General features: G+C 41.6%; 1 protein-coding gene across 2 annotated transcripts in view; it reads left to right on the forward strand.

Annotated features, from left to right (window-relative positions):
* Window positions 1–14,335, forward strand: part of dscamb (Down syndrome cell adhesion molecule b) — a 165,439-nt gene that overhangs the window by 113,969 nt on the left and 37,135 nt on the right. For both annotated transcript variants that reach the window (XM_066699593.1, XM_066699591.1), the window contains 4 exons: window positions 3,580–3,855; window positions 5,603–5,881; window positions 5,992–6,111; window positions 10,152–10,325. In XM_066699593.1, coding sequence (XP_066555690.1) covers window positions 3,580–3,855; window positions 5,603–5,881; window positions 5,992–6,111; window positions 10,152–10,325 — 849 coding nt within the window. The remainder of the gene's footprint in view (window positions 1–3,579; window positions 3,856–5,602; window positions 5,882–5,991; window positions 6,112–10,151; window positions 10,326–14,335) is intronic.

A 14,335-nucleotide genomic window follows, 5' to 3' on the forward strand; every position in this document is an offset into this window, starting at 1 on the left:
TATCCAAGTGTGGTTGGGGAGAAACGGGTCTGTGTCCTGCAGGTGTTTGAGCGCGCTGTTGTGATCGAATGTATCATCTCTGGTTTAGCATGTGTATTTTAAAGAACACACAGTTTGGGGACAATGTAGCTGCAAGTAATCAACTGGAGAGATAACCCAGTTGTAAGTGGCCCAATCATGGTCTGCAGAGAGGCACTTCTGTACGAGTTATAACAGAATCGTAAAAGAATTGTAAAATACAAACATTTAACATCTCTGGGATGTTACTTTATGTACCAGCTGAAGCAACATAGTGATTTCAAAAGTTGTTGTTTTTCAGATTTCATTGACATTATTTTTATCAGTGATACAGTGAGGGGAAAAAGTATTTGATCCCCTGCTGGATGCTGTTCATCCTATAGCAAGATAATGACCCGAAACTTGGGATGAACTGGACAGAAGGGTGAAAGAAAAGTGCAACACATTTGTGGTAACTTCTGCAACAGTATTGGGAAGAACTTTCCGAACAATATTTAATTTCAATTGTAGAAAGAATACATTGAGACATTAAACTGTGTACATTTCAAGAAAAACTGGACAAATGGAGGTGTTCTAAAACTTTTGACCTGTAGTGTATATTGTATACGTACATTTTGTATTTGTTTTTGGAAATGAGTAACTTACAGTGAGGGGAAAAAGTATTTGGTCCCCTGCTGATTTTGTACATTTGCCCACTGACAAAGAAATGATCAGTCTTTAATTTTAATGGTAGGTGTATTTTAACAGTGAGAGACAGAACAACAACAAAAAAATCCAGAAAAACACATTTCAAAAAAGTTATAAATTGATTTGCATGTTAATGTGGGAAATAAGTATTTGATCCCCTATCAATCAGCAAGACTTCTGGCTCCCAGGTGTCTTTTATACAGGTAACGAGCTGAGATTAGGAGCACTCTCTTAAAGGGACTCTCCTAATCTCAGCTCGTTACCTGTATAAAAGACACCTGTCCACAGAAGCAATCAATCAATCAGATTCCAAACTCTCCACCATGGCCCAGACCAAAGAGCTGTCCAAGGATGTCAGGGACAAGATTGTAGATCTACACAAGGCTGGAATGGGCTACAAGACCATCGCCAAGCAGCTTGGTGAGAAGGTGACAACAGTTGGTGCGATTATTCGCAAATGGAAGAAACACAAAATAACTGTCAGTCTCCCTCGGTCTGGGGCTCCATGCAAGATCTCACCTCCTGGAGTTTCAATGATCATGAGAACGGTGAGGAATCAGCCCAGAACTACACGGGAGGATCTTGTTAATGATCTCAAGGCAGCTGGGACCATAGTCACCAAGAAAACAATTGGTAACACACTACGCTGTGAAGGACTGAAATCCTGCAGCGCCTACAAGGTCCCCCTGCTCAAGAAAGCACATGTACAGGCCTGTCTGAAGTTTGCCAACATCTGAATGATTCAGAGAAGAACTGGGTGAAAGTGTTGTGGTCAGATGAGACCAAAATCGAGCTCTTTGGCATCAACTCAACTCGCCGTGTTTGGAGGAGGAGGAATGACCCCAAGAACACCATCCCCACCGTCAAACATGGAGGTGGAAACATTATGCTTTGGGGGTGTTCTTCTGCTAAGGGGACAGGACAACTGCACCGCATCAAAGGGACGATGGACGGGGCCATGTACCGTCAAATCTTGGGTGAGAACCTCCTTCCCTCAGCCAGGGCATGGAAAATGGATCGTGGATGGGTATTCCAGCATGACAATGACCCAAAACACACAGCCAAGGCAACAAAGGAGTGGCTCAAGAAGAAGCACATTAAGGTCCTGGAGTGGCCTAGCCAGTCTCCAGACCTTAATCCCATAGAAAATCTGTGGAGGGAGCTGAAGGTTCGAGTTGCCAAACGTCAGCCTCGAAACTTTAATGACTTGGAGAGGATCTGCAAAGAGGAGTGGGACAAAATCACTCCTGAGATGTGTGCAAACCTGGTGGCCAACTACAAGAAATGTCTGACCTCTGTGATTGCCAACAAGGGTTTTACCACCAAGTACTAAGTCGAAGGGGTCAAATACTTATTTCACTCATTAACATGCAAATCAATGTATAACTTTTTTGAAATGCCTTTTTCTGGATTTTTTTGTTGTTATTCTGTCTCTCACTGTTAAAATACACCTACCATTAAAATTATAGACTGATCATTTCTTTGTCAGTGGGCAAACGTACAAAATCAACAGGGGATCAAATACTTTTTCCCCCCACTGTATACCATATACAGTTAGGTCCATAAATATTTGGACAAGGACACAATTTTCATAATTTTGCCTCTGTATACCACCAAATGGATTTGTAATGAAACATGAAACATCAAGATGCTCTTTAAGTGTACACTTTCATTTTTAATTTGAGGGTAGTTACATCCACATTGGATGAATGGTGTAGGAATTACATCAATTTTTTATATGTGGTCCCCCCAATTTTAGGGGCTCAAAAGTATTTGGACAAACTAACATAATCATGAATTAAATTGTGAGTTTCAATACTTGGTTGCAAATCCTTTGCAGTCAATGACTGCTTGAAATCTGGAGCCCATATACATCACCAGATGCTGGGTTTCTTCCCTGGTGATGCTCTGACAGGCCTGCACTGCAGCTGTCTTTAGATCCTGCTTGTTCTTGGGTGTTTTGCCTTCAGTTTTGCCTTCAGCAAGTGAAATGCTGCTCAATTGGATTCAGGTCAGGTGATTGACTTGGCCATTGCAGAACATTCCACTTCTTCGCATTAAAAATGTCTTGGGTTGCTTTCACAGTATGCTTCGGGTCATTGTCCATCTGCACTGTGAAGCACCATCCAATGAGTTTTGAAGCATTTGGCCAAATCTTAACAGATAATATAGCCCTAAACACTTCAGAATTCATCCTCACAATTTAATTAATGATTATGTTAGTTTGTCCAAATACTTTTGAGCCCCTAAAATTGGGGGGACCACATCTAAAAATGGGTGTAATACCTACACTGTTCACCCAATTTGGATGTAACTACCCTCAAATTAAGCCAAAATGATGAAAAAAAAATAGAGAGAGAGAGAGAGAGATCTTAAACAGATATTCTGGTTTTATACATCCACTTTCTTTCCAACCACAGTTTGATACAGTTAAAGATCATGTTGCATTACAGTATGTTTTAAGGCATCAAAATGTATTACAATATGAGATGTTCATTTCATTAAACTTAAACATTATAAACAATAACGAAAATGTGTATTGTCACTTTTAATATCATAATGTTTACATTTACTGTATGGTGTTAAAAACCTAAAATGTTTCTCAGTAACAACTTATCGCAGAGTCTGTTTTTCAAAATCTCGTTGTGCAAATACTAACCTGTTTTACCTTTCAACTTGTGGCCCTCCTAATTCCCTCACACAGAAGAAGACAGCACCCCCGTTGTGAATCATCCCAGAGGTCGTGCGGTAAATGGAACAACCATTGTTGGCATTGTTACAAAAAGAGGGCCTTGCGTTTCTTTTGTGTCTCCCACGAATTCTAGTTCTCATAATTGTTTTAAAGAGTGTTCTTTCTCTTGTTCTTTTTTTAAGGGCCTGCCAGCATCCGCCCAATGAAAAACATCACAGCCATTGCCGGGCGGGACACGTACATCCACTGCCGTGTGATTGGCTACCCGTACTACTCCATCAAATGGTACAAGAACTCCAACCTGCTGCCCTTTAACCACCGGCAGCGAGCCTTCGAGAACAACGGCACCCTGAAACTGTCCGACGTGCAGAAGGAGGTGGACGAGGGTGAATACACCTGCAACGTGCTGGTGCAGCCCCAGCTGTCCACCAGCCAGAGTGTCCATGTCACTGTGAAAGGTACAGACTGCAGTGTGACGCCTGACGCGAGTGACACTGCGCTTGCTGAGCTTTGTAAATCCCTGTGTAGTGGTCTTTTTTGCCTAAGTGTTAAGGAGAGGAGGGAAGAGTACATGAAACAAAGTGGTGCTTCCATTACGATCGAGTTAGTTAATTTGCACCGCTGATGCTTAAAATTCTGAAGCAGCTTGGAAAATCCCTGGAGTCCATTATCCCTACTTTGTTGTGAATTAAATAAGTGCCAAAGCGTTCGTTATTTCAATGTTATTTTAACTCATTGATTCTCAAATGCAGCTGATTCTCGCAATGGCTATAAAATCCCCGGGGAGACCATTTCTATAAATTTGCTGTGAATTAAATAAGCGTTAAAGTGTTGTTTATTGCAGCGGTGCCGCTCAGCACTCAGTTTTTTTTTTCTCTCCTGCTTTTTGATACTAACTAGTAATGCAGCATCAGGGGTGGAGGGAGCCAGCAGCTAAGGCAAGAAGAGGACTTTAATGGGGATGATAAAATCAGCTTGCTGACTGTGTTCACTTCACCGCTAAGATAAGAACCTGTTCCAATAGGCTCTACCTTTTATGGCCATAAATATTTCTAATTAACATCCTTTCACTGATGTGTACCTTGCTTCTGTTACAATGCCTGGTATTGGCACTCATTTTGACAGATGCGATGGCTGGACGGTCTCCATGCAGTGCAGTGAGTCATGCTTGCACTGTAATTCCCCTCTTCACATTGGGGATAAAACTGTTGTCCTTGAGATAACCACAGAAACGCTTTCTGGTTCGTGCCCGAGTCTCAGTGTGTTGAATTTGAAGCTTCGGGCTCTCAGTACTAGAGCTCAGATGAAATCCAAACCCAATAAGAAGGGGCACTTGTTTGCGATCCACCACACGGTAGTGTTGGGTTTGCAATTGTTTGATTTGACGCTGGTCTCTGTTTCAATTGATTGACTGAATTGAGTCCATATAATTCTGAAATAAACGGCATCTTAAGAAGAGAATTTAGGCACTTACAGCTTTTTCTTTTTTTAAGTAGGCCCCTGTTCCGCCTTGCATTCTCTCAGCTGTTCTTAAAGCCACACATAGTGCACTAGATCGCATCTGGGAGACTAATAAGACTTATTAAAGTGAATGAGCACATACTCAGATACTGCAGCTAATGGGCTAATGTAGCTCATTATGGGGAAAGCGTGCTCCTGCAGTTTCGTCAGCTGATAGGCTGATGAAAGAGATTAGAGTGAACGAGCACACCTTTACTTACTCCAGACAACAGGCTAATATGACTCGATACAGTGAGCGAGCGCTCCCACGGTTATTGCCAGTGATAGGCTAATTGGGGGGTATACTCTCCTCTCCTGCTAAAAGGTTGGTGAGCTGCACAGACTCAGAACAGTGAGTGATGATGGAGCAGTTGAAGGTGAAAGTACACAGCAAAGATTATGATTTATTTGAAAGGCTTGTATATAGGATTTTTTAGTAACAATTCCACTCTGAAAGAATATCTGGACCCTTTACCATTATGTCTCCACTTGTTTAGTGACATTTTGGGCCACATCTATTCAGTCCTTCAGTGTTTACTTGAAATCCAGCAGACATCTGTGGTTCTCCAGGACCAGGGTCGGACACAAAAACTATCTCTGTGGGGAATCATTCTTGTGAATATACGACATACATTCCTGTTCCTTTTCTGATCTTTCCCCCGATTTGGTGTCCAAGCGTTTGAGTTTTGCCTCTTTGCCTTCCAGTGCCCCCTTTCATCCAACCCTTCGAGTTCCCCCGCTTCTCCATCGGCCAGCGTGTCTTCATCCCTTGCGTGGTTGTCTCCGGCGACCTGCCCATCACCATCACCTGGCAGAAAGACGGGCGGCCAATCCCAGCCAGCCTCGGCGTGACCATTGACAACATCGATTTCACCAGCTCCCTGCGCATCTCCAACCTGTCGCTGATGCACAACGGCAACTACACCTGCATCGCCCGCAACGACGCGGCGGCCGTGGAGCACCAGAGCCAGCTGATCGTGAGGGGTGAGCAAAGTCCACTGGGAGAAAGACTGCCCTTTAAGAGGCAGGTGCAAATGCACACCATTTACTCAAACTTAATGTTTTGTTTTCTTTATCTACTTTTTTCTACTCAGTGCCTCCAAGGTTTGTGGTTCAGCCCAGCGATCAAGATGGGATTTATGGCAAAGCTGTAATCCTGAACTGCTCTGCTGAAGGTTACCCTGTCCCCACCATCGTGTGGAAATATTCCAAAGGTAAATGCCCTCCATCTTGATGATCATTTCTTCTATCTTGTAAATACATTCGGCTCCCATGGTGTAGTTGCGTAAAATCTCACTAGATCTAGATGGAAGCTCTTTAAGCACCTGAACGTCATTGTCAAGTTTTGGAGGGATTATCACAATATACAAACTATGATTACATTGAATTCAGATTTTGCTCTGTGTTTAGGGAGATCGGGAATGTGAATGACTGCAAATACAAGTCAGTGATAACACTGCTCTCTCACATAAGCCATAAAAGCTTTGATTACCTACAACTGTTCCCCAGCAGATTACAGGCTTTATGTAAAACCAATGGCCTTCTTTGCATGGCACTCAGCTATAATACTGCGTTGCCTCTTCACATCAGATATTGTAAGTTTTTTAAATGAGGGGTTCATTTTCTTAGCTTATTATTATTAATGAATCAATAAAACCATAAATCCACAATTAAATGCATACATGCAGGACAGCGGTCTTACATTGTTGAGAGTCACATTGGAATGCTGTAAAGGGAAAAAAACCTGATGTGTCTGCTTTTACAGCAGTGTGAGTTCATCTGGCACACCGTGAATAACAGGATTTACTTGCTGCACAGCTCCAGCAAGTGGCAAGATGACCTAATTTCAGTAGATGTGCCACGAGGCTGACCTGTGAAGCTGTGTGCCTGACATTTTGTTTTTCCGTGACAGATTTAGATATTTCGAGCCACTTTGTTCACATGAAGTTTGCGAGCATGTCTGGGATTATAGCCCACTTACAACTACGCTGATGGAGATAGCACAATAATATGCTTAGCAGCTTTTTCGATTTGAGCGCCAGATTAAGAGTTGGAGGTGGAACACTCCCACTAGCCTTTTTCTTTTTTCTTTTTCTTTTTTTTAGCGTTGCTGTAATCTGCACATTGCTATTTAGAAACCATTTCCAATAGAACCTTTTTTTAAATTAAATAATCATAATCACCATCTAAGCAGAAACAACTGCACGGACTGATTAAAAGAAAAAAACTAAACTAAAGAACCGGGAAAAGCAATCTAAACAGCATCTCTAAAGACGGAGAGGTTATTGGTGGCACAGACTGACCTCACCTTTCCATTTCTCACAAAATAAAATTATTCTTCCTATACATTATTTATCTTGTTAACTTTTTCATTAGCAGATAGATTGCACCAATGAAATGGAAGCCCATGAGCAGAAAACTGGGTTGAGTTATTTTTATTTTATTTTACCAAATTATAGGGATTTAATTGTTGAAACCCATCTCCACCTGGTAGGTTTAAAACCCAGGACTGAGAGAGGCACCCTCTTCGCAGACACAGGTCTGAATTGTGGTTTTGGAGGTGGGGGGGGTTGGATGTGGCCTTTGTTGACAAGGCTTGTGAAGGCGGCAGCTCTCTCCAATGAGCAGCGGAGCAGAGAGATCCGGTTCAATTTAAAACCATCAGGAAGAATCAGCCCCCCATTCTGATTAATGGTGGCTGACAGTTCCAGTTAGCCTTTTGATGACAGCGCCGTTGCCGCGTGCTCGCCAGAGATGTACCTCCAATTTGTCCGCCCGCCACTTGGCACTGGGGCGCTCAGGTCGCTTTCTTCTCTCAGCACGACCACGGCCAATTAGAACTGCGCAAGGGGGAGTTAAAAAAAAATAAAGGTCAGACGGCATTAGCATAACCAGTAATTCTCTTTGTATTTTGCATAATCCTTGAACATTTTTTTTCCTCACTCTGTTTCTCTCTCTCTCCCTCTGTCTGTCTAATGAAACAGAGTGTGAATAGTGCCCCCACTTGACCCCCAGCTAACCACAAGTACTTGACTGCATTTTTAATTAAGGACAAAAACCCACCGTGCGCTAAATGTTCCATTCTTTTTGCTAACCTTGCCGCATGCTAATTTCAAGGATGATTCGTACATATGCATATGCATAGTACACCATAGCATCCTTAATTTATCATTATTCTATAGCAGTAGAGCACTTGAGATGCTCAGCCAATTGGACATCTCAGTGGGATGTTGGAAGGACTGGAATTCATCCAGCATCCACCATGTGTGGTGACAGCATTGGTTAATAGAAGTGGTTTTTTTATTAGTGTGCCCTATAGGAGGTTAAACATCTCTTCCCATAATGCTCTTCAGTTTAATGACTGGAGTTTCAGCACAACATTTGGTGGCATGGTAGATCAATCAGTGTATTTTCTCTCAGAACTTCAACCACCTCTGTCTCCAGGACTCCTAGGTCTGCCAACCCTGCCCCTATTTTGCTTTTTTGTTTTATTTTATTTATTTTATCTCACTTGATTGCTGACTGGGTCCTATACATCCTGGTTAGAATTTTACCTATGAACCCATTGCCTTCCCAAAGTACTGTAAGGATAGAAACTCAACCGTCAGTTACATGGCTGTATTGAAGCACCTCCTCCTTGCAGTGTGTATTTAACACAACATATAATAAAGACTCATACCAGAATCCACTAAAAGGCCACCAAAGGCCAGTTCTCATGATTTACGGGTGGCCTATCCAAGAAAATACAATATAAATTTAGAGAATTATTAGAAAACATAAACTCTCCAAACTGTTTATTTTCATACACGATATTTTATATTTTTATGATTTGATTTTTTTTTATATGTTTGAAAACATTGATTGATGACAAATGCAATCTGAATACTTAAGGGTAATCAAAACATAAAGTGTTCTGCCTAATAAACATAATCTATATATGTGTAATGGAAGATACATTTATTGAACATTTAAAACAAGTAATACAAAAAGAATACATGTGTGGTGTGATACGGATGTATACTGAAAAAATAATACAGTACAATGCTGTTTGAAATTATAAAGATTGAACTAAGAGAGAGGATAATGTACATGCTCATGCTGATTGTACTATAGATATGTATTTCAAGGTTATTTGGCCAGCAATAGGAAGTTTGTTCACATGACTTCACTTGTAGGCTTTCATAAATTGTTCAGACAACATCCTCGCAGCCTGCGGCAAGCTTTTACTCCATGAGCGAAAGTTTATATGAAAGCAAACACAGTGAACAAATTCTCCATGGCCTAAAGGTTAAAGCTTTAAAAAGCGCCATTTTTACTATCTGTAAACCACCCAACAAAGACTGGGTTTGTAGAGCACTCTCTAGCACATACATCCTTCCTCTTTTGACCTTACGTGCAGGAACAGATGATCAGATATGTTGCGTTTCAGTATAAAATTAAATAGGCTAAGGTCTTTGGTTTTCCTCCCTTGGGAAGACATCATGTTTGAAATATTCCATTAATCTTTTGTAGCTTATTTTATTTATACATCAGTCTCTTGTAATAAAAAAAAAACATCAGAGCATACTAGTGTACATACGTGCCCATTAAATATGATTATGGATGTATGTACATTCCACAAACAAATCGATTTAAAATCTGTATAAAGCAACGTAATTACAGTATATAAAATCCTGAATGATGTTTTCGGGTTTTACAAGTTCCAAATCATGGGAGTCTATCTTGTCTTTCACTCTGCTTTTAAGATTAATATGTACCCTGTGATTTTCTCATCTTAAATACAAATGTTTTTTTTTTGGGCTTTACATGTTGACAACATGCAGACTTTCTCACAAACTGGGGTCAAGTATTGACGTAATAGCAGAACATTTGAGAGAGGAATTTGTAAATCTGCTTCTCATCTCAACTCCGGGGATCTCACCAGTTAAATAGTGTTTCATTACTGGTTTTCTGCTGAGAGTATTCCATTCCTTCTGCCAGGATTTTCTTTTTGCATTTCTCTGTGCATTCTTCCTAATAAATTCCAACACCACATTTCAAGGCCCTGGGTATCTCTCTTTTTTTAATAGACAAAGACCTGGATTAAATCAAAACTTAAATAAAGTGAACAATCACAATCACAATCCAATCCAATCCAATCCAATCCCAGGATGTTGATGCTGGCTTTTCATTGGGTACCAGCTCGAAACCTGTGGCAATACCAGAACCACCCTCAATGTTCCACAGCGTCACCTTCTCCTGCCGTTCTCCTCAGGGGCCGGTGTGCCACAGTTCCAGCCCATCGCTCTGAACGGCCGCATCCAGCTGCTGGTGAATGGCTCCCTCCTGATCAAGCATGTCCTGGAGGAGGACAGTGGCTATTACCTGTGCAAGGTCAGCAACGACGTGGGAGCCGACGTCAGCAAGTCCATGTACCTCACCGTAAAAAGTAAGACAGAGTTCCTTCTGAAATAACAACAACAGGGAAAGGAGAGGTGGTGGGATTTCGAGAGAGGTTCTGCCACATTCCCATGAAGCCCATCTCCATGTTTATATTACCTTGACTTAAACCATTACGCTCTTGTTTTCAGACTCAAGCAGTGTGTGAACTAAAGCAACACCTGGTCAACCTTAACTGCATGGGCTGCCAGTTGGCACAGCAGAGCTACTGCAAAGGTCCAGACAGAATGTTCTGGCAAATGTTTTATGAATATATATTTTTTTATTTCCTCATTATTTCAGCTGTAATAGTGTTCAGGATAACAGTATTTCACAGCAATGTGTTGTGTGGTATACTTTGAATCCTGAGGACATGAGGGCGTTTCTAGCAGACAGTAGGGCGTGTCATATGGGACAGTCTTTGGCCAATATGGTCTGTGTGTTGTGTGTATAATATACGATACTTTTACCATGCTACACAACAGTACACTTAATCATATTTTACCATGATTTTCCCACATTTTTTCCATATATTACCATACTTTACCACATGCTATACCACTGTACACCTTACTGTATGTTTAACAGAGTACACCAGTCTGTAATCTTGTTGGGGCCCACGGTCCAAATACGAATGACATTTCTTGTTCCTGTATGATGTTTTTGAGCTGCCGTCTATCACACTATTCCTTATTGGGCTCATATTTGCATATTATAAAGAGGTATGGTGTACAAGCAGCTTAATTACTTCTCTGATCAAGAATAAGAATAATCATAATACTTATAATAACTTTCACACATGAACATGAATTGACCTGCTGTTACACTACAGATAATAACCTTCTTGTACATACTATGACTGATACATACTACTTGTAACCTAAATTATACTATTACTACGTCGATTACAAACTATAACCTGAATACTTCCATACAAAATAATACATATCCAGTAATATATCATGGAAAAAGTACTGTCATATGCAAACAAAGTATCTTCAGATTTAAATTCGAGTTGTTGTTGTTGTTGTTGTTGTTGTTGTTGTTGTTGTTGTTGTTGTTGTTGTTATAAAGGTCTTTTTCAAGGCTCTGGTGGGACACAGCACTTGGCTCAGGTTTGGGAATGGTACATGTTCTCCCATGTCCCTGTGGCTGTGCCTGCTCCTCAGTGGGAGAGTGACTCGGTCCCCACAGCGGCCTACAGCCCTCCGATCCTCCCTACTCGGAGAGCAGCCCGACCTGGGTTCTTTCACCAGCTAATTACAGCCATGTGGAGATGAGGATCACTAGGCAACACAAGAGGGTTTGTGAAGGAAGCTGCCTCTGACTGCTGCTGTTTGTTGGTCGAGTTCTTTATTTGTGTCTTCAGTGTAGCCATCTTAATGAACCCCCTCGCTGTGCACAAGCAATGGGGAACGTGCTCTTCAGGAGCTGTAACTCTGCCACCCTCCTGCAGTCTCTCAGTCATCAGCAGGCCTTTCAGTCTGGCTTTCCAACATGCCCTAACTGGATTCTGAAAAGGGTGTACATGTGTTTTAAATTGTATTTGAATAGTAAAGGACTACGTTAATAAGTCTGCTCTGTGCTGCCCTCCCAGTTAACTGCTGTCAGGTTATTTAGTGTATGGATGGAAGAGCAACCTGTCTTATTGACAAAGGGCATAATCCATTCTGTAACCCAGAGCTAAATCAGCCAGGGGGGATGAACACAGCTGGGTCTTTCAGGCCTGCCCTGAATCATGCTGGTCTTGATGAAATACACCTGAGATTTCAGTTCTAGAAATGCTCAACTATCATTTGTTATCCCCTTCATTTGCTTTCCAAAGGCCTCATCCTTGCTTCTGATCACAACTCTCATAGCTTTTAGCCACTAGTTACAAGAAATCCCCTAACACAATCCAGTAAAAATATAATTTATCATTTAGCTTGCATGGTAGCTTAAGGTTCACTGGTATACACATTTAACTGCTTGGTTTGTAGATATTGTCATCATCGTCATGTTCATCAAAATATGCGTCAATCATGTCAATCAATACATTTCAAATTAGGATGTTAAACAGTGCTTTTGTATGGTGTGCCATGCCACCATGTGGTTGAAGCTGTAACTGCACTGAGGTTCCTTTTGTTGTTTGGCCCAAGGTCAAATGAGAGTCAAGTTAATCAACAACAGAAATCAGGAACTGAAACCTGGGAGAGATTTGACTGATGCCTGAATGGTGCTCTGGTATCATTCATTAATTATCTGTCCAATGAGGTACGTTGTCCAATGTCGCCCAAAACCTAAAGCCTGAATTGCTTGTGTATTTCAACCACTCACATAACTAAGCAATCCTTTTTGGTTTCTGGATTCTCAGCAGTCACCCCATGGGATCATACATCGTCTCACCCCAGAAAAAAAAATCTTCACCATGATTGTGAGCTCCTCCAGTTTAGCTCGGGCCAGTAGTTCATCTGCATTGAGTGTCGGTGGCTCTGGGAGGGGGGGAGGGGGTTAAGTGAGTTCCCTGCTGCTCACACAGTGACAGAGTGCAACTGCCACCCTGCCCTGTAGTTTCTGCACTATTGAATCCTGCAAAGAGCTCTGCGGTTTGTGAACTGTGCGTTTATCTGTTGAGCAGCCAAGACTTATCTTCCCTCCATTAAGTCTTGAACTCTTTATTCAAGCTGAGGCTGCCATGTGGAAAAGTGAGCTCCGAGGTACACAGCGCTGTAGTCTCTCTCTCCCTCACTCTTCCTCTATCATGAGCCATCCCTCCCTTTCTACTAGGCCCTTCCTGACCGCTAGAACGCTCCCCTGAGAAAACACACCGACCTCTACCATTTTCTTGAATCTAATTCTTAGCCTGTCCATTAAACAGGATTATTTTATGTGTAGATATATAATGATATATAAATGGTGACGAAACAAAAATGACAAATGTTTTGTTTATATATTAGCCCCAACAATGGGCCAGAGGCCAGAGCATTTCCAAGGGAGGTACTCATTGAAATGTTCCATAATTGTATTAATTGCCTTATACGGCGGAAAGATTTAATGTACTAAAGCTCAAAATAACAGTGTAATTTTGTGTCTGTTTTAATCACAAAAAGCAGACCAAGTGGATCTTTAACACCACTAGTCAGTTCTTGGTTAAGTGTTAAAGAAATCACAGCATAGTAAATTTGATATGCAAATCTTGTTGTATGACAATTGCTATGTAAACTGTATCATCTGTAAATATGGGAGGCTAGTGTTACACCTGGCAAACGTATCAGATACAACATATTATTGAGTAATTTTGTTGTGATTTTTAAAATGTATGAATTTATTCATTTATTTCAATATTTTTTATATATGAAAACAAATCCACGTATGGCATATGATAGCTTTTTTCAAGTCTTAAACCGTTGAATGGTGTGGTAGTATAGTAGTGGTAGTTACCCCGGGCGGATTCTGCATGCCTGGCAACACCAGTCATCACAGACAATAACCACAGAAAACAATCATCAGATTTGGCAATAATGTCGCCGTTACCCAGGCCATTAACATCCACAAATCTGTGTGGATCAGTTGAGTGAGTGACTTTCGTTTCTGTTGTTTTCTGTCTTCAAAATGGCAGCTCGGGGAAGAAGGAGGCTGCATGTCCCCTTGCCAAACTGATGCAGACCCCGGCCTCCCTCCCTCCCTCCCCTCTCTGCTAAGTCTGTGTACTGGTTTGACAATGCAGATGCTGTAAGTGCTGTTTGCCTGTGCAGAGAAATGAGCAGCCCTTATCAAACACCAGCAGGGGCCTCCTTGTCGAGCCACTTTCTGTTTGAGCCAAACACAGCTCCCTCCGGCTCTGGGATATGAGAAAACACACACACACACACACACGCACACACACGCACACACAGATGCACACAGGAAATGTGTCCCAGTGAGGTAACCCAGCGCACAGCACTTATCACACACGCACAGCGCCGACAGAGCACCCAGCCTTCATGCTGATCACACACTTGCTAAAGGAGAAACAGAAATAAAGGATGCTGTATATTCTGT

This window comes from Amia ocellicauda, chromosome 3, assembly GCF_036373705.1.
Source record: "Amia ocellicauda isolate fAmiCal2 chromosome 3, fAmiCal2.hap1, whole genome shotgun sequence".
NCBI lineage: Eukaryota > Metazoa > Chordata > Actinopteri > Amiiformes > Amiidae > Amia > Amia ocellicauda.